General features: G+C 38.4%; 4 protein-coding genes across 5 annotated transcripts; all 4 read left to right on the forward strand.

Moving 5' to 3' along the window:
• Positions 1–63: 63 nt before the first annotated feature.
• LOC123316461 (sialin-like) lies at positions 64–7,086 on the forward strand. Of its 2 annotated transcripts, XM_044902534.1 has the most exons (7): positions 68–167; positions 514–677; positions 1,487–1,723; positions 4,299–4,604; positions 5,768–6,047; positions 6,119–6,360; positions 6,916–7,086. In XM_044902534.1, exons 1-7 carry the CDS (start codon positions 158–160, stop codon positions 7,060–7,062), a joined length of 1,386 nt encoding a protein of 461 aa, XP_044758469.1. In that variant the 5' UTR covers positions 68–157; the 3' UTR covers positions 7,063–7,086. The 2 variants fall into 2 exon arrangements, with proteins under 2 accessions (XP_044758471.1, XP_044758469.1); XM_044902536.1 differs by lacking the exon at positions 1,487–1,723 and having other exon boundaries at positions 64–167.
• Positions 7,087–7,495: 409 nt separating this feature from the next.
• On the forward strand, positions 7,496–12,906 carry LOC123316793 (sialin-like). Its single transcript, XM_044903019.1, has 7 exons — positions 7,496–7,602; positions 7,658–7,815; positions 8,604–8,840; positions 10,313–10,618; positions 10,673–10,952; positions 12,342–12,592; positions 12,760–12,906. Exons 1-7 carry the CDS (start codon positions 7,599–7,601, stop codon positions 12,904–12,906), a joined length of 1,383 nt encoding a protein of 460 aa, XP_044758954.1. The 5' UTR covers positions 7,496–7,598.
• A 421-nt stretch (positions 12,907–13,327) lies between these two features.
• On the forward strand, positions 13,328–15,929 carry LOC123317177 (sialin-like). The gene is made up of 6 exons (XM_044903566.1): positions 13,328–13,541; positions 13,601–13,840; positions 14,284–14,595; positions 14,780–15,056; positions 15,160–15,398; positions 15,709–15,929. Exons 1-6 carry the CDS (start codon positions 13,401–13,403, stop codon positions 15,856–15,858), a joined length of 1,359 nt encoding a protein of 452 aa, XP_044759501.1. The 5' UTR covers positions 13,328–13,400; the 3' UTR covers positions 15,859–15,929.
• A 297-nt stretch (positions 15,930–16,226) lies between these two features.
• LOC123317367 (2-hydroxyacyl-CoA lyase 1) lies at positions 16,227–19,245 on the forward strand. Its single transcript, XM_044903856.1, has 6 exons — positions 16,227–16,460; positions 17,087–17,392; positions 17,446–18,159; positions 18,212–18,397; positions 18,532–18,767; positions 18,828–19,245. The coding sequence occupies exons 1-6, from the start codon at positions 16,410–16,412 to the stop codon at positions 19,045–19,047; spliced, it is 1,713 nt and encodes a 570-aa protein (XP_044759791.1). The 5' UTR covers positions 16,227–16,409; the 3' UTR covers positions 19,048–19,245.
• Positions 19,246–19,824: the final 579 nt, after the last annotated feature.

A 19,824-nucleotide genomic window follows, 5' to 3' on the forward strand; every position in this document is an offset into this window, starting at 1 on the left:
TTATGGATTCACTCAAAATTTGCCATATTATCATAGATTTTTCCTGATCTATTATTGTGTTTGATAATACTGATTGTCAGTCAGATTAGTAATGGAAAGTTGCGTGAAATTTTGGTAGCCATATTGATAAGAATCGGAGAACTGAAGCAATTTCAAAATGGCGTTAAGTAAGTACCTCAATTCTCCAATGTGTAACCACTAACCATTTTGATAGGAATATAATTAACTACACTTTGAACCTTGAACCTGAATGCTGAAATTTTTTCGTTGATTGAAAAATAGGGGAAGTCTAAATACAATTAAGTTTATCTTTTTTTGGGGTCATATTGAATTTTATCTTCTTGTGTACTGTAAGATGATAAATTCCTATATACAATAGGTGGTAAGAAAACAGTATGCTGAAGCAAACATATATCGTTATATTGATGGAATGGCATATTTTCTTCACACCCATATGATGCTTTAGTAGTTGATCAAAGTATAGTGATTCACAGTCCTTTGTCATTTCCATAGAGAAGCCTCCTTATCGGATTTGGATAGCCATGATGGTACTATGGACCACAGCCTTGAATTACTGTTTTCGAACATTTTTTCCAGTGACACTAATCGCAATGTTGGACAGAAATAAAACAGTGAAATTGGATAATGGCACTGAAGTATCTGAAGTACCGCCAGATGTGAGTTAGTATACGTGGTATATTTTGATCATGTTTCTGATAAGCCTATAAGTATATTACATATACAGGGTGAGTCTTTGACTCGTACCAATATTTTAACAGTAGATTCTTGAAGTCAAAAGAAAAACTTTTTTCCTCAACCATTTTTCTGAATCGGCTCGGTTTAATATAGATACAGGCTGTTGAGAAACCATAAAACACAAACGGTTTTATCGAATTAAATGAATTTAGGAATTTAGTTTTTCATTTATTTGAAGAACCTTTTTCGAACACAAGATATCACCTACATCTTCCAGTTTTCTCATTCTGACCATAACGTGTACCATAAAAATACCAAAAATTCAAAGAACCCAACTCTTGAAGCTAAGTTGGACGCTATATATAATGAATAATATTTGAACGTTTTGTAAAAAAAGTATTCTTCATATTTTCCCGTATAGTGCACCGTTTTCGAGTAACTTGATGTTCAAAAATTAAAAAGTAGGTATCTGTGAAATTTGAAAATTGTGCACTTTTGGCCGAATACAACTCTTTTTGAAAGATCCACAGATGTGTGTTGCCACAGATTAAGCTAGTTATTCTGAAGGTAATTTTATTTTTCAAGGGGTGGCACAGCTCATTATGAAAACTTAAAATGGCTACATCTTTTTATCAGGGCCAAATTGGAAAAAATGGTATAGAAAAAAAAATGTTTCTTTTGACCTCAATAATCTAGGTACTGGTAAAATATTAATCTATAGTTATCTCTAATTTTGGGCAGAGGAGGTTGAAGTTTCTCTTCCATTTAAATAAATTCCGTGTTTTTTCAGTACGGCCCCAGGTATTCTTGGACACCGTTTGAAGAAGGACAACTGATTGGGGCTTACTTTTACGGTTATACCCTGAGTTCCCTTCCTGCTGGCCCTATGGCAGAGTATTTCGGGCCTTATTGGACGGTTATTGTCAGTTCAATAATCTGCGCTGTTATAACTTTGTGCTCTGTGTGGGCTGTCATGGATAGCTGGGTACCACTCTTCACTTGCAGGCTTCTTGTCGGCTTGTCAGGAGTAGGTTTATCACAATTGGAAGTCTTATCGAATGAACAATATTTCATTATATAATAAGTTCTAACCGTTCCAAAAAGATGGTCCCACCATAAGGTTATGTTGGAATTGTCTTAAGTAGAACAAAATTATCGTTAGTTTTGGCCTCCGGTAACAACAAATCGAGGTATTCTGATTTACTTCTTTAATTCAGAGAAATCTGTAGCTGTGGAGCATCGATTATTGTGGACGCATATGTTGAGGCTTCTTGAAGTAAAGAGAAGTTGTTTTATATGGTGAGTTCGACGTAGAAGTCAAATAATATAGGGAAATCATCATTGCTCCATAAATCTGAGTACGATCTGCCATTTAATGCAGAAGGGCCTTAGAATAATGATCTAATGGTGCTTCTCAGTGAGGCTAAACATTCACTCGACCAAGGCCACCAGTTATCCCATTTCCACAGGAAAGGAAACTATAAAATCCATCTCTCTAAATGGATATATCATAGAGTTGAATTCTAAAGTTAAGCGATGTGGGAATAACCCTATCACAGTTAGTAAAGCAATGAAGGCCTTGCGATGGCGTGCAGAAATCTGTCAAGTAAAACTTGGGGATGTAACCCAAAAATACTGCGATGGACGTACGTCATAATTGTAAGACCAGTAATCACTTTTGGGGCAATAGTTTTGGCATGCCATCATGCCAAGGCAAGAACCGGCTAGCATGTGTTTGCATCACGCGGGCTATGACTACGTGCCCACCTAGGGCACTGGAAATCATGACAGATCTCACACCTCTTCATCGGGTGATAGATAAATTAGCCCATGAAGCCATTAGAGGAAAACCAACGGACAGAGTACAGTACCTTTATCTCATCGGCTATTCTTCCCAGTGACGAGAAAATAAAGAGAATAAGTAATAAGTATCGAGATAACATTCACTACGATGTTTATGGCTAATCGTCTGATTCCTCTTAGAAAAGCCATTACCTGAATCCCAGTGCGGCTTTCGACCAAATTGAGGTGTGGTAGACCTAATTTTTACGCTGTGACAGCTGCAAGAGGAGGCCCGTGAACAACAATCAAGGATCTATACAGCCTACATCGCATTAAGTAAGGCCTTCGACTAGGTGAATCGGAGAGCGCTATGGAAAATCATGGGACGCCTTGGAGGGCCCGAAAAATTCTTGGCAGCGTGCAAGAGCCTCTATACTAACAACACTGCTAGAATACAGCATAATGGCTCTACAACCGACCATTTCTTCACCAACTCTGGAATAAAACAAGGCTCCGTGTTAGCGGTTCAACATTTTCACCATAGCTGTCTCGATAATTGCTGACATGAGTGTGCCTGTAAGAGGTGTTGGAATAAAATTCAGATTTGATGGAGGCTTATTTAACCTGAATCGCCTCAGAGCAAAAACCCGTACAAAGTTTATCACGGAACTTCAATATGCAGACGACTGCGCACTTATCGCTAGCAGCTCAGAGAGGATCTAGAGATAATGTTGGACACCTATAAACATATATACGAAGCTTTAGGCCTTAGACTCAATATCGACAAAACCAAAATCCTGGTAAGCCCTCCAGAAAGCTTTCAAACAGATATCAACCCCTGGAGAATGAAACTCTAGAACAGGTCGAGCAGTTCAAATACTTAGGAAGCTTCATGAATACTAGGGCTTACCTAGATACGGAAATACACAACCGTATCAATTCGGCATTTTGGAAGCTAAAGGACAGAGTGTTTCAAAATCCCGACCTCAATCTGAAGACCATAAGACAGCTGTTTACAAAGTAGTGGTGCTCCCAAAGCTTCTTTACGGAAGCGAAAGCTAGACTCCCAACAGGCGACATATTAAACAGCTTGAACAAACGCAACAACGTCATCTAAGACATCAGATGGTTCCACAAAGTTTCGAATCCAGAAGTCTTGCAACTCGCAAGTTGTACAACAATTGATACTCAAGTAATAAGAACCCGACTCAGATGGAGCGGCCATATTCTGAGGATGCAAGACGTAAGAGACTCCCCAAAATAGCTCTGTATGGCGAATTCACAGAGGGGGCTCGGCAACCAGGAGGCCAGTATAAGCGGTTTAAGGATATACTGCATCAATCCCTAAAATCAGTTAATGCCAATCATAACTGGGAACAACTAGCGTTAGACAGGTCACAGTGGAGGTCTTTGGTGGAATTATAATGGAGACTCGAGAAGGATACAGCGGCGGCCAGATCTGGTTGGTGACTATCCATGCCCGGAGTGTGGAAGAATCTGTAGGTCGCGGTAGGGTCTATTCAGTCACAGGAGGGCACACAGTCGCAATTAGTCCTGAGAGATTATAAGTCTGTTCGCACCGTCTTTTTGTAGATTTATTCCCGATAACGGGATGCAGCAATGAATGAATGAATGATTACGATGCTAAGCTGAAGGGAAGATTGAAAAAGGATTTTTACCCTAATAAAATCGTTTCATAACATCCAAGTTTAATACTGACCAAAACCTAAGGAATCAGAATATAATGAAATACAACCATTCGTCTTCTGTTCTGGTTTTTATCTCAACAATTCTAATAGTATCAAACAATTTCTGTATAGGGGGTTCAGTATCCTTCTCTCCAGTGCCTAATGGGGGCGTGGGCACCACCAAACGAAAAGGGAAAGTTCACCGCTTGTCTCATGGGAAACGTTCTGGGTTCTGTCATCACCCAGGCCATCGTCGGTTATCTAGTTTCCACCCTAGGTTGGAGCTGGGGTTTTTACTTCACAGGTATTGTCACTCTGCTGTTCTTACTGGGGTGGGTTCTTCTGGTTTCTGACTACCCGGAGCAAAACTGGTTTTGCAGCGCTGAAGAGGCCGCTTTTATCCACGAGACCCACGCAGGCTCGGTGAGGATAGGGAAGGTAAGATTATTCTTGAGAATGATGCCTGCTAAGGTTCATTCAAAAATGTTTCTCTTCAATCTGACTCCAAGAATCACATTTTTTGTAATAATTTGTTGATAATTTGATACCCATTGTATTGTTGATCCTGTTCTCGCCATACCAACATTCAACTTATCCGTGAACAGGATCTTCAACATGTTCTCATGTTCGAGAATGAAACGATATTATACAGGCTGCCCTCAAATTGAAGCTTTGCAACAAATTCTGGATTGTGTGACCAGAAACTATCCTATCTTGTTAACCGTATTTGCCGATCTTTTGCGACGGCTGTAGCTCTTCCAACCCCATGCACCATGCAGCACTTCAACTGATACGAAAGCGATTATACAGGGTGGTCCAGATCGTAACCAAGAAATTTTAACCACGTATTCTACATCAAAAATAAGCCCTGGTTTGTCATTTAAACATATATGTCGAGAAGTGTTCCTCTCTCACATTCCATGCTTTATTTTTGTTAAGCGGAAACGGTGCCTCGTAAAGCAAAAAGTCAAGAATTTGCTCCAAATTAAATAAGGATTTAAATAGTAATTTTTATTGTCGGAAAAACCAGTGGCGTATCATTTTTTTATCTGAAAATTTTCATTCTCGCTGCAGTACGGACGCCACTGGTATAATAAAAAAGAAATGATATTATGCAAAAAGTGCTCCTTGATGCTCAAAACCTATTTCTCAAATTTCATGATAAAGTTCTAAGCAGTGTGAAAGTTATTAATAAAAAACATTTTCTTTTCTATAATTTTAACACCCCGTATCTCGGAGAGGAAACATTTCTCGACATATGTTTATATGACAAACTAGGGCTTATTTTTGATGTAGAATACGTGGTTGAAATTTCTTGGTTACGATCTGGACCACCCTGTATGTTCTACTAACTACATTTTGCGAAAGCTGTAGACGGTTAGCATCTTCTTGCTGAGTTAATTCTGGTGATTAATCCACAATTGATGTCCACTTGGAACATAAATATGTTTAAAGAGTGTATATGACCTCAACATAATAGATACTCCTTTAGTAATTGCTCTTCTACTGACATACAAAATCATTTTAGGTATTATAGACAAATACATTCTATTTACCTCTGTAGAAGGCTGAAAATTTTTCAATACAAGTTCGATTTCTAGTCAAAACCACCTATCCTGAAAATGCTGACCTCTGTACCGTTCATAAGTCTGGTAATAAGTCAATTTGGAAGCCTTTGGGGCTTGTATCTCCTACTGACGGTGGTGCCGAAATTCATGGCTGACGTGCTGAAGTTCAACTTGAAAAATGTCGGTTTTTTGTCTTCAACACCGAGCATTTCAAGATTGATCTCTGGCTTCGTTTATGGTGCGATTGCCGACGTCCTCATCAAAAGGGAGATCGTGAAGAAAGTTGTGGTGAGGAAAGGATTCATCACGCTTTGTAAGTTGCCACCTCAAAAATGGACAGGAGAAGGTATATGCTGAATTTGATCAATCCTTTGTTAATTTCAGCTCATTTTCTACCAGGAGTGGTCATGTTTCTATATTTGGCTATAGGGGAAAATGTACCTTTAGCAGTTGCTTTGTTGATAATCGTAATGGCTTTTAACGGAGCCTCTGTGGTAACAACGATAGTAAATGCACAAGATCTGGCCCCTAATTACGCTGGCACCCAATTTGGTATCATGAACTTCTTCGGTAGCATGCCTGGTTTCATTGTTCCTGCCATGGTTGGAGAAATAACTAAGTATAAGGTGAATATGACGATGAATATCATCGAGATTAAGCTCCTGATTTGTCTAAAGCCAGGCACAATGCTCCTATAGAGTTGGTTTCCAAACATCTTCAAAACCTCATTCCAGAGACAACCTCTGCCTCATTCTAAGTATTGTAGTCTATTCAAAAGTCCATAAATTTTCTGAAATGTAGGGAGATTTCTTTTCCGAATAGAAAGCGTTTAATATATAGGTATATCAACATCAGAGAAGATTTTTCCCTGCTTAGGAGCAATTATGTATTTGCTAGCAGCTTTCATCTTAATGAACACTTAACTAATTACTGATTGAGATTATTGTTATTAGCCCAATAAAGCTCTTTGCAACGTAAAATTGGCATAAAACCCAACCGCCATTTAGCATCGATTTCAGATGAAGATACATTGCATTCTTCTGAAAGATATAAGAGATAAATGTCTCTTTTTTACTGAATCTTTTCTTTTAGATCAAATACCAATACTGTTGGACGTAGATATAAGCACTCTTCGCCAAATGAGTTCTTATTGTTGTTGAATAATAACGTCTTTTTTTCAGAGTGAGCTTCCTGAATGGGCAATAATTTTCAGCATCACTGGTGTGATCTATATTTCCACTGGACTGGTATTCGTATTTTTCGGATCTGTTAAGTTACAGCCCTGGAATGAAAAGAAAGAAACAGCACCAGCTGCAACGACAAGCTGATTTGGGAAAGATACTGTAGCTCTGTTTTCGTTAATTATAAAATTAATCATCAACTGTGTTTTAATCGTAAACCTAGCCTGCTAAAGAATTTGGTTGAAAAGTTTGAACGAAAAGACTGCTTATTTCATTATGAAATTCCACTTTTCAGTCAACATAAATTGACAGATGTATTTGCACCATCGAATTGAGAATTATAGCAAAAAGTAAAAGCCTATATTCGTTCATTATTGCTGCTTGAAAACTCAACGCATGGTTTTTTCTTTTACCATCAGGAACAAACTATACAAGTCTCATATGGAAATGTTCTTATTAATCTGTACAGCTAGAGAGGAATTGAAACAGTCTTTAAATTGAATCATCAGTTGAAAAATGGATAATTTTCAATAAACTGAAAAAGGCAAGATTAACAAAAGTCCACGACATCCACTTAAAGTTCAAAGTTATTCAGTTTTCTGTATATTTATGTCAGAAGATTAATTTTAAATGGCATAATATGTCAGTGCTGCAGAGTATAAAACCAAGAATTTCGAAATAAAATGAGTATTACATGGTTTAGTCGCTTTTCAAAGCTCTTTAAAAAAATCGCCTTTTTTAGTAAAGATTCCATATAGATCATGGATTGGTTTCATGATATTTTGGTCTGCAACCACAGGTTCTTTCTTCCTTGGCCATTTTCAAATGAGCATTCTGGTGATGATAGACAAGGAATATTGGAATAAAACTCTGACGAGGCAGAACTATGTCCAAAAAGATGTAGGTACTGTCTTTTTATTATCTTATAAAGGGTCATGTCTATGTCGATGGTAGGTAACCTTTTTTATCGATATAAATGTGCTATGTCCGTGATTTGAAAAAATACGATATTTATATCGTGAATTTGTAATCTAAACTGCTCGCCAAAAGTTCAAGATTTGATGTTTTCCGAAGATGCATACTTTCCGTATTGTTGTTTGAAGATTATAGAAAGGTCTTCTAGTTCATCGTGAAGCAAATTTTCATCAAGTTTAATAATTTTTTGTTCATGTGTGTCAAAAAGGCACATTTTAATCATTTTCTCTTCAGTCTAAATTTCGTTTTTTCTAAGATCAAAGTGTTCTACGTAATGATGAATAGAATTTGCATTATGCTAAGGCAAGTTTTATCCCATGCTAATATGGAATGCTTCAGGCAAGTACCTACTTCATTCGATGTCAGCCAAAATGTCACATTTACTCTCACAGTACTTTACCAGTGGAAATATTCTTCAAAGACGAAGAAGAGTGGTGAAACAAACCACGTGTTACAAGGACAAGTGGAGCTAGTAATTGGTGATGTACTAATGTACATCCCCAATGACTAGAATTTTTTACTTTTCTTACATTAATAACTCCACATATACCTGTTTGAGAAGGAAAGTAAGGTTTTTCTGAAGAGAAAACCCAAAATAATTTAATATCTTTAACTTTTGAAGAGCATTTCATTTAGCTGCTTAGCTATCCTTAACTGTGAGTGTCCACACTGTTCTTAAAAAGCCATATGGTAATGAAATTGCTCGTTTTTAGTATGGTCCAAGGTACAACTGGACCATGGTCGAGGAAGGACAACTTATAAGTTCATACTACTATGGACTAGCCATAATGTCTTTGCCTGGAGGAATTCTCGCAGACTTGGTCGGACCATATAGGAGCATACTTGTTACGAACCTCATGAGCGCAGCGGTGACAAGTTTGGCAGTACCACTCTCAGGAAACAATTGGATACCTCTTTTCGTTTGCAGATTCATCGTTGGATTAGGTGGAGTGAGTTCATAGGAAAAATCGATGATCTTCAGTTAATACACTGCGCAAAAAAATTAACGCACATTATGGAAATCTCAAATTTATTCTACAACTGAAGGCGTTCTCAATGATAATTATTTTTATCAGAATTATGCATGCATATGTTATCCACTTTCAACGGTTTTCTTCAATACAGATGTTTTTTCCCAGCAGGAATAAAAAAAGATGATATTATCAGATTTTGAATGTATTGGCTCCATCCTAAAATCAGTTGTTCTCGATCAATTCTAGTGATCAATAGTTTTTCTTGGTGATTTTCTATACTCGATCGCTATGCAACGCGAAACACGCAATTTGACCCAAGAGGAATGTGCCCAAGCGGTAGTCCGAAGACCAGGACAGGGTAGACCACGGGTAACAACTGCCATTCAAGAACGTTACTTGAGAGTTTCTTCGTTGAGACAACGGTTTGCAACCGCTCGCCTCCTTCAAATTCAGCTTGAGCAAACTCATGAGGTGCAAATTAGCTCCAGACAATGAGAAATCGCCTCAGAGAATATGATTTAAGGCCTCGTGTCGCGGCAAGAGGTCCAGCTCTTCTTACCCCAGCCCATCGAAGGGCGCGTTTGGATTTTGCGAGGGAGCATATCCATTGGGAAGAGGCCGATTGGGAAAGAGTTCTCTTCACAGATGAGTCTAGATTCTGCCTCTACCATTGTGATCGACGTTCCCTTGTATACAGACGTCCACATGAAAGATATGCTCAGTGCAATTTCCTGAATACTACTGGTTTCGGGGGAGGATCGATTATGGTATGGGGTGGAATATCTTTGACTGCTCGCACTGACCTAGTGGTCGTTGATAATGGAGCTATGAATGCTGATAAGTATATAAGGAACATTCTTGAAGAGCATGTAGTGCCATTTGCCCCATACATTGGTGAAAATTTTATTTTTATGGACGATAATGCCAGATCCCATCGTGCGCGCATAGTTCAGGAGTACCTTGAAGAGGGTGAAGTCTCTTGAATGGAATGGCCAGCAAGAAGTCCAGATCTCAATCCGATTGAGCAGGTTTGGGACAACCTCAATAGAAGGTTGAGAAGTTCAGAAAATCATCCAGCTACTCTTAATGACTTAGGAATCCAACTAGGAGAAATCTGGGAAGGATTAGATCAGAACATTTTAAGATCACTCATTTTGAGTATGAACAGTCGTTGCCGAGCTGTAAGTAACGCAAGGGGTGGAAATACCAAGTATTAAATCACTTGTCATCATTTCAGTATTTTGAAAATTGTTCATTTCTCTTCTTTCACATAAGATTCGGTGAAATCCTGAATTTTTCTTCCATTTAATGTGTCTTGTTGCGTTCAAAACCTTCCCGAGAGAACATAAAAAATAAGTTATAAAGTCAATGTAGAGTTAACTTTCATTAAAATTGAGATTTTCGGAATGTGCGTTAATTTTTTTGCGCAGTGTAAGTAATTTTTTCAGGGTATTGGTTTCCCAGCTCTCAGTTCCCTCATAGCAAAATGGGCACCGCCAAAGGAGAAAGCCATTTTTACATCCTGCATCCTTGGATTTGTTTTCGGTTCTTTGGTAACCCCACCAATTGCTTTCGCAGTAATTAGGTATATGGGATGGCAGTGGTCTTTCTATTTGACTTCATTGTCTGCACTTCTGTTCTGCGTGGTGTGGTTCTTTATAGTGTCCGACTATCCCTTAGACAACTGGTTCTGCCCCAAAGAGGAAGCTGGGTACATCGACGAAAGTTTGGAAGGGACTGTCCAGAAAGGATGGGTAACAATTTGTGAAACGCCTTTGAGCTTGATCATTGTCGAGATTTTCTTTTAGGTCAAACCTCCGATCTGGAAGATGATCACTTCTTTGCCGTTTTTGGTGTTGGCCATGGGACATTTTGGGGTCGTATCTGGAATGTTTCTCGTAGTAACACTTCTGCCGAAGTTTCTTGACGAAGCCCTAGAGTTCGACCTGGAAAAAGTTGGAACCATGGCTGCAATTCCTAATATTGGACGATTGATTGCGGGGTTCACCTATGGCATTGTTGTAGGGATCCTGATGAAGAGATACGGCATTGATAAGAAGTACTTGCGGAAGGGTTTCGTCATTTTTTGTGAGTGGTTGGAGAGAAAGATATAACTCCTGAATGTACTGAAAAAATATTTACCGTAGATTCGGGTGACTTGGGACGAGTTTGAAATTCAACTTGTCATATTTCAAAAACGGTGACCTACTTTCATATGAGGAAGAGGTTTAAATATGCTAAATGACTCAAACTATTGATTAGGATACATACCATGCACCAGAATTCGGATATAAATAAAAAAAAAATAAAATATACTTGTCCCAAGTCACCCACCGATTTGGGAGTCTTGAGACACAAATTAAAATCCATTGATTTCTCAACTCTCTAATGAAATAGGTGACTTGGGACGGTGTATTGTTTTGAAAAATTAGAATTTGTGATTATATAGTTGAAATTCGGTATGGAAATTGAATGTTACACCCCTATTACAGCGAAAGTAAATATATTGCAACTCAAATGTAAAAAAACTGAACAAAACATGGGAATTTGATTTCTTTCATTCTTTGGTGATTTCGTTGTGGGAATAACGTAAATAATAATATCCTGCGAAAAATCGACATATTTCCTGCTGCCAATGCGCCGCTTGTATCTATTCGGCATTGTCCCAAGTCACCCTATAAAACAATAAAATAAATGAATGAGATCCGTGTTGCCGTTTGATTTGTAAACAACCTTGTTTCACGACTTATCTAATATCCCACGTATCCAGAAAAAAAATTACACATGCACAAAGTGAAACACATATACATGACACTAGAAAGTATAAGGGCCATAAAAAACGCGCTTTTACTCTCCTGAATTCGTTAATTTTTCCTGTCAATTCAAACGCTCTGGTCACGGCAAACTTAACAGGAATAAATTGTTAAACTAACCGAAAAGGCGCTACACAATCTTTAGTTTGTCCCTTCACCCATAAATAGTAAGAAACAAAGAAATCTTCTACTAGGGGGGTAATTGTTCCAAGTTACAGGATTGTCCCAAGTCTGCAAACCATAGTATTCATGTAGACGTAGAGGGTCAAGAAATCTTTCAATTGAGGTATAATAGCTCACCCCCTATTCCCTATCAAGAATTTAGGGGTGATAGCTTCTACACCTAGGGTTAAGGAGATTTCGGCTTACAATTCTGCTCAAAATATGTCCCCCTACGAATAAAAATTGACCTGTTTCGGCATTTTCTCTGAAATCACCCTTGTTGTGACATAATTGGACTAGTAATTTTCAAATTGTCACCCTGTATATAGGTATACCGCTTTTATCTTCATTTACATGCATTGTACATATGTAGTTATTACGAGGATAGAAATTTTCAGAAATGATCTTCGTAGGTACTGCGCCATTTTTCAGATTCTAAGGGGAGACCACGTGGCCTTTTCAGATGAAGATGAATTTTCCTGATTTTCTTCTCTTTTTTTAGCACATATGTTGCCAGGCACGGTTCTGTCTATCTTCCTGTTGAATTTCCTGATAGAGTTCGGCCACAGCTTGGCCATTGCCCTGCTGATTATATCAACCTTATGCGCGTCTTCAGCTGTGGTCACAACTTCCGTAAATCCTCAAGACCTTGCTCCGAATTTTGCAGGAACGCAGATTGGAATAATAGGATTTGTTGGGGCAACCGCTGGGTTCATTTATCCCAGTATGTTGGCTAAAATAACCGAAGAGAAGGTGAGAGGTGAATAAGTGACAGAGGCTTAGAATTATTGGTGGATTATTGGACTTAGATTTAGGAATTAGTCTTCAGGAAGTTTGAACAAACTCGCACCAATAATAATAATCATCATAGTCAATTGGGATTTCTCTTGGTAACAGATGTTATATTTGTTCTGTTTCAGAGCGATCTCCTTCATTGGTCAATTCTCTTTGGAATAATTGGTGGTGTATACTTATTTACTGGATCTATGTTCATAATATTTGGTTCAACGTCTGTGCAGCCTTGGAATGAAAAAAAGGCTCAAACTGCGCAAAATGAGACATCGTGATGAATGTTTCTTTTCATTTCATTTCCTGAATGAAGATTCAATAAATAAAAATTTGCCAATTGTCGCATATCTTTCATTCAATGTATCACCTATAATAGACCTTAACCAGATACTTTTTTCCTAGTGAAAAAATGAAATAAAACGAATTTGATTCTCAAATCTTCACATTCTTCACAGAATATCTAATTCATTTCATGACATGGGACTTATTGATATAGATTCTCATAAAATCTGTATGAAATCAAACAAAAATTAAAATTTTAACACCCTTTGGTCATTTCCTGATCAATCTAATCTCTATCAGTCCTAACATTTCGTACTTATAAGAGTATAATTACCCAAAATTCTCGAAATATAAGAAGAAGAAAAGTATTTTCCGAAAAATTCACGAGGAAAGTAAAAATGTCTTATGACTTTTCAACGTTCCATAGAATGACGTAGGTTTTAACGCGAATATAACGAAATATGTAATAAAAGCCTAATTTGTTAAAAAGATGTGTCGCAAAATTCCAAGCAGGGCTTGGTTAGCCATGATGCTTTTCTGGGGAACCTTCGTAAATTACATGTTCAGGTCACACTACCAAATAAGCCTTCTTGCAATGATGGCACCAAGAAACAACGAAACTGTTCAGGATGTAAGTCAACGTTATTGACATTCCAATCTCGTGAAAACTGAACAAATTTATTGTTTCAGTATGGACCTCGCTATGACTGGTCATACGAGTGGGAACAACAGTCCATCAGTGCACTGTTTTATGGTCTAACGATCATTTCCATACCTGCAGGTTTATTCGTAACCTTCTTTGGACCTTTCAACGTTTTGGTATGGTCTTCTGTTATCATGGCAGTTTTATCTGGTTGTGTAGTGGTGATGGCTTACTACGTTGGACCTGGAGGTGTTTTTGCGATGAGGTTTTTTGTTGGAGTCATGGTCGTAAGTATTCTCAGTTGATTTCTGAGAATGCAATCCGAAAGGAGCGAGAAGCAGATAATATTTCACACATAAAACTGCTTGTTGAGCCAGCCCACATGATTCTGCAAGTGATCCTTGCGTTCGACTCGGATCTTCATAGAGTTATGCCTGCAATTGTTTTCGTTTTTGGCTGCCCAGAAAGAGACTTGTCTTCAACGCTAATATCACTTTCCTCAGAACGTCTAAAGCATTATCTAGTGATTTTTTATCACTTGGAACATTGCCACCATTATCTTTCACACTCATTAGATGCATTTCACTTTAACCTCTATTTATTCCAATTAAAACCTCCCGTAAACGCTGTTTAGTTAACACATAATCTAACATATTCAACAGTCAACTAATATGAACTCTCAAAAGTTTTCTTCTTCGTGAGTCAATATTAAACCTGGCTTCAACCTTAGGGCCTTCAGTACCCAGCTATGCAGAACTTGGTGAGCAATTGGGCTCCTCCACAAGAAAAAGGAAAATTTATAGCTTGTATGATGGGAAACACCTTCGGTTCCGTCATAACCATGCCTTCAGCGAGCATGGTCATCGAACAGCTGGGATGGGAGTGGTCTTTCTACCTGTTATCACCTGTAGTGGTGGTATTTGTTATCGCCATGTATCTTTTGGTGGCCGACCATCCACGAAACTACAGATGGATAAGGCAGGAAGAGCTCGAGTTTATCGAAGCTTCACATGGCACCTCAGTGAACACACAGAAAAAAAAAGTGAGTTTTCTTTAGAACTACATCGCGGATATCTGGTATTAAACTAACTACTGCGTTTCTGCCAGATGGTAATCAACGTCCAAATGGCTTCTTAAGACTGATTTGGCCTAAGGGAAATGAAAACTAGCTCATCTTGGCCTTGAATTGTCGCCAGATCTGAACCTTTCCACCTCGTCTTTTTCAGAAAAACCCTCCATATTGTAAGATGTTCCTTTCGTGCCCTTTCTACGCCCTGATAGCTGGTCAGTTTGGCAACCAATATATCCTGTTTTTGGCGTTGACCATCGTTCCCCAATACCTGAAGAGGGTCTTAGGCTTCAACCTAAAGGAATCGGCAGGTATAGCAGCGCTTCCACAGCTTTCCAGGTTGATCTCGGGGTTTATTTTCGGAGCATTGAACGATTTTTTGATACAGAGGGGCGTGCCGAAGAAATATTGTCGAAAAGGATTTACTTTATTCTGTGAGTACTCATCCCTGTGGTTCATCGAAGGGTTATTATGAATAACGAACCTTTTTTCGATCCTTATCCGATAAAATTTGGGTATTCTCACAGCTTTTTTCAGCTCACATACTAACTGGAGCTTCACTATGTCTATTCCTTGCGATTGGATCTAGTTCCCTTGCTGCTATATGTTTGCTGGTGATGATGATGGCTTTCAATGGTGCAGCAGTGGTTACCGTGCTGATGAACGCCCAGGATTTGGCTCCCAATTGGTCTGGTACGCTGTATGGAATCATGAACTTCTTTGGTGGTTGGGGTGGATTTGTTGCCCCCATTCTCGTGGAAAAATTAACGAGAGAGGTGATCGATCATGTTGTTTCTATTGAAATTGGAATCTGGCTTTATTTCTGCTCCCTTGAAATATTTTTCTTTGTTATTTTTGTATTTATCATTATTTTTCAGAGGACTTTCTTGTTATGCCTTCTTCGCAGTCAATATTTGATCAATTCCTTCTTTGTTGTTACTGCTTGTTATTTTTATTCGATTAGTACCTCTTGATTTTCCTTTCTTCTATTCATAAATAGATTCAAGCCTTTTTTTTCGTTTTGCATATCCATTTTTCGTTCTTTGTCCTCAAATGAATACTCACTAAATACTTATTTCGTTTTAGAACACAATAGGTCAATGGGCTATTGTCTTCACGATAGGTGGTGCTATAGGTATTACAACTGGTATAATCTTCATTTTATTCGGCTCAACAGAGATTCAAAGTTGGAACCTTATAGAGGAGACAACAGAAGAGGGAGGGACTGCAAAGTAAAAAGCCTGCTGTATCTTATGAGACTGAATGAAATGTAAATAGGTTTTTATTTCGAAAACAATAAAATGTACGTATGTATAATTCTTTGAATGATATTGTTTTTTTATTGAAAGATAAAGCTTGGACAATTGGGAATTGGGATAATTATCTGTTTCAAAGAAAACAGATTTTCAATCATCATCTGTTTAGGGTAGGAAGTGTAATATCTCAATAGAATTTAACGATAGGATAAATGATGATGGAACAATTATTAACTATGATTATGCGGTGTGTTCTATTGAAATCAATTTCACACATAAATAATAGGTTTTTTTGCCCTCATTGGGACGCCGCTGCTGTTGTGTACTCTGAACCTGAATTCCATTCATTATTTGTGATTTTTGGATGCACGCAGTTCAAGTGTCCTGATCTCCTGATATTCGCCCCTGTTTAATATATAGCAAGGATAAAAATTTATTTGCTTTCGCTATAAGTGTTGATGAATCGAACGAAACTTAATTGACAGCTGAGCGTCCCCCTTAGATATATTGATTGGTGCTTTTCAGTGGAAAATGGGTGAAATTGAGGGAAATGCAGTATTGGCCAACGCTCTGAAAGAGCAGGTAAATATTCATTCTCTTTACGCATTTTTCTCACTAGAATTTAGAGGAAATTATCAAATTACAAGTATATCATATACGTTGGAAGTTAGTTGGTTATGTGTACATACACAACGATGAATATACATGAGAACTGTCATTCGGTGCCATAGGCGTAGATAGTGTTTGGCAGGATGAGGAAAACTTCGTTGATGAAACCTATTCTGATTTAGGGAATACTTTGAAAAGTTTTCAGTTTAATTAATTTTAATTTGATATCACCATTTCTGTCAAATTTCACCGAAATTTACTCGGAGCCCGAAAAAATAAAATTTGATACAGCGTTACTAAGAACTAAGACCTCAGAAAGGGTTCAAACTATAAGGCCGATGGGCAAACTCCAAGATTTTGGAGATATCAATTAATTTTTTCAAATTCAACGTAAAGAAAGTCTTTAATGAGTTACAACTTCACGAAAATCTTCAGATTTAGGTATCTTTATGGTGTGAAAAACTGTTTATTTTGCTTCCTGATCTTTGTTCTACTGAAAAACTGGTCGTCAAATCATGAATATTTCTGCTCACATTGTCCTCTTCCATTATTGATACCAGCACCTCTCTACGAGTCTCAAATTTTGAATTGGTCCACAGGGTATTGAATTTGTTTTTGGCATTGTCGGAATTCCAGTAATAGAGCTAGGCATGGCTCTCCAAACGGCAGGAATTCACTATATCGGGATGCGAAATGAACAGGCTGCCTGCTATGCAGCTCAAGCCATAGGCTACCTCACAGGAAAACCTGGAGTTTGTCTCGTGGTATCTGGTCCGGGCCTCATCCATGCTTTTGGCGGAATGGCTAACGCGCAAGTCAACTGTTGGCCCCTGCTGGTCATCGGAGGTTCCGCCCCTCAGGATCACGAGGGTATTGGAGGATTCCAAGAAACTATACCATCTCAGGTAGACTCCCATTATTTTCAAACAATAAACCTCAATTTATTCCAAATTTTCAGGTCGATCTCTCCAGACCTTATTGCAAATATTCAGCTCGTCCACCAAGTGTCCATCTGATACCAATGCATGTCGAGAAGGCTGTGAGACTGGCTACGTACGGAAGACCAGGAGTGGCTTATCTAGACTTTCCAGGGAATCTGCTCTCAGCTCGTATTCCTGAAGATTCTGTTCCAGAACAATACGTATGTGATCCGCCTCCGGTTATCTTCCCAAATCCCCAATTGGTTGAACAAGCTGCGAATTTGCTGGCGAGAGCTCAGAAGCCTCTAGTGATCGTAGGAAAGGGTGCTGCTTATTCGAGGGCCGAGAAAGAGATCATCGAACTTGTGGAAACAACTAATATTCCTTTCCTAGCTACACCCATGGGAAAAGGGGTGGTTTCGGACAGATCAGGGAAATGCGTGGCACCAGCCAGATCCCTTGCTTTACAAGAAGCTGATGTCATCCTCTTATTAGGTGCTAGGCTGAATTGGATCCTTCATTTCGGCAGACCGCCTAGGTTCTCCCCAGACGTGAAGGTCATCCAAGTTGATTTGAATGCAGAAGAGTTAAATAATAGCATCAAATCTGCTGTAGCTATACAGAGCGATATAAAACCGACCGTATCTCAGTTGGTCGATATTTTCAAGTCCAGAAACTTCTCTTTTTCCAGTGGCAGTCAGTGGTGGAAACGACTGGAGGCCAAGTGTGAGGGTAATAAGAAGGGGGTGCAGGTGAGGTTTAGGTTACGCATTGGTTTCTTGGTTTGGATGGTTTTATTTTCAGGCTATGGCTAATGATACGAGTACGCCCCTCAATTATTATACAGTTTTCCACCACATTCAAGAAATCCTGCCCAGGGACTGTGTCATAGTGAGTGAGGGAGCTAATACTATGGATATTGGTAGAACTATGCTTCTGAATGAATTTCCAAGGCATAGATTGGATGCTGGCACCTTTGGAACTATGGGAGTAAGTGCAATATAAGATAACATAACCTTTGTAGGTTATGACGATTGTCTTTTTGGGTTTTAAATCAGCGTTATGTTGCCCTTTCAAATTTCCATTAGTTCTCGTTATAATAATATAAACCTGTTGATGTTTAGGTTGGTCCTGGTTTTGCCATTGCTGCAGCATTATATTGCCGTCACTATGCACCCTCCAAGCGGGTGATTTGTGTGGAAGGTGACTCCGCGTTTGGTTTTTCTGGTATGGAGATTGAAACCATGGTTCGGTACAAACTTCCCATAGTGATAATCATCGTGAATAATTCCGGCATTTATAGTGGATTGGAAAAGGAGGTCTTTGAAGAGATACAAAGCAGCGGCGATGCCACCAAAACGTGAGTTATAAACACGCTAATAATAATAAGTTTAATTAATTTTATAAAATTTTCGTACAGAATTCCACCGACATCACTGAATTTCGCAACTCAGTATGAGGCTATGCTAGGAATGTTCAATAGAAGAGGTCACTTCTGCAAAACGATTCCAGAAGTCCAGCAGGCAGTGAAAGAATCGCTACAAGTGACAGATGGTCCTAGTATCATAAATGTCATCATTAGTCCCACTGCTGATCGAAAACCTCAAACGTTTTCTTGGTTGACGGAATCAAAACTCTAAGAAGTATTTATTTATAATTATACATGAAAATAATGGAAATATTTTTAAAATAAATGTTAATTGTTATCCTTATTCATTACTTGGTCTGGTAGTGTGAAGACCTCATAAGGGTTTAGATGATTCAGGTAGGATTATGAATTTTTATATCATCAACGTCGTTATTGGATTTAAGGAGTGTAAATAAATATTATCTTTTTTTTTCTGCTTTTTATTTCGTTATTCGTATGAATTTTTTACCGAAGTATTGGAAAATTTCATTCTGAATGACTACCGGTAGATTCGGGTGACTTGGGACAGTCCTGTAACTTGGGACAATTACCCTCCTTGCAGATTTCTTTGTTTCTTACAATTTATGAGTGAAGCGACAAACTTATAAGATTGTGTAGCGTCTTTTTGGTTAGTTTAACAATTAATTTCTGTTGAGTTCGCCGTGACCAGAACGTTTGAATTGACAGGAAAAATTAACGAATTCAAGAGAATAAAAGCGCGTTTTTTTATGGCCCTTATACTTTCTAGTGTCCTGTATATGTGTTTCACTTTGTGCATGTGTAATTTTTTTTCTGGATACGTGGGATATTGGGATATTAGATATGTCATGAAACAAGGTTGTTTACAAATCAGACGGCAACACGGATCTCATTCATTTATCTTGTTGTTTCTTAGGGTGACTTGAGACAATGCCGAATAGATACAAGCGGCGCATTGGCAGCAGGAAATATGCCGATTTTTCGCAGGATATTATTATTTACGTTATTTCCACAAAGAAATCACCAAAGA

The sequence above is a fragment of the Coccinella septempunctata genome, chromosome 7, assembly GCF_907165205.1.
Source record: "Coccinella septempunctata chromosome 7, icCocSept1.1, whole genome shotgun sequence".
NCBI classification, from domain to species: Eukaryota; Metazoa; Arthropoda; class Insecta; order Coleoptera; family Coccinellidae; genus Coccinella; species Coccinella septempunctata.

Excerpts from the sequence above, each read along its gene's own strand:
- LOC123316461 (XM_044902534.1), top strand. Across the intron at positions 678-1,486 it reads TATCTGAAGTACCGCCAGAT|TACGGCCCCAGGTATTCTTG; the intron begins GTGAGTTAGTAT and ends GTGTTTTTTCAG. Across the intron at positions 6,361-6,915 it reads GAGAAATAACTAAGTATAAG|AGTGAGCTTCCTGAATGGGC; the intron begins GTGAATATGACG and ends TCTTTTTTTCAG.
- LOC123316793 (XM_044903019.1), top strand. Across the intron at positions 10,619-10,672 it reads GGACTGTCCAGAAAGGATGG|GTCAAACCTCCGATCTGGAA; the intron begins GTAACAATTTGT and ends ATTTTCTTTTAG. Across the intron at positions 12,593-12,759 it reads CTAAAATAACCGAAGAGAAG|AGCGATCTCCTTCATTGGTC; the intron begins GTGAGAGGTGAA and ends GTTCTGTTTCAG.
- LOC123317177 (XM_044903566.1), top strand. The coding sequence starts at position 13,401 with ATGTGTCGCAAAATTCCAAGCAGGGCTTGGTTAGCCATGATGCTTTTC. Across the intron at positions 13,841-14,283 it reads TTTTTGTTGGAGTCATGGTC|GGCCTTCAGTACCCAGCTAT; the intron begins GTAAGTATTCTC and ends CTTCAACCTTAG. Across the intron at positions 15,057-15,159 it reads AAAAGGATTTACTTTATTCT|CTCACATACTAACTGGAGCT; the intron begins GTGAGTACTCAT and ends AGCTTTTTTCAG.
- LOC123317367 (XM_044903856.1), top strand. The coding sequence starts at position 16,410 with ATGGGTGAAATTGAGGGAAATGCAGTATTGGCCAACGCTCTGAAAGAG. Across the intron at positions 16,461-17,086 it reads CCAACGCTCTGAAAGAGCAG|GGTATTGAATTTGTTTTTGG; the intron begins GTAAATATTCAT and ends ATTGGTCCACAG. Across the intron at positions 18,768-18,827 it reads AGCGGCGATGCCACCAAAAC|AATTCCACCGACATCACTGA; the intron begins GTGAGTTATAAA and ends ATTTTCGTACAG.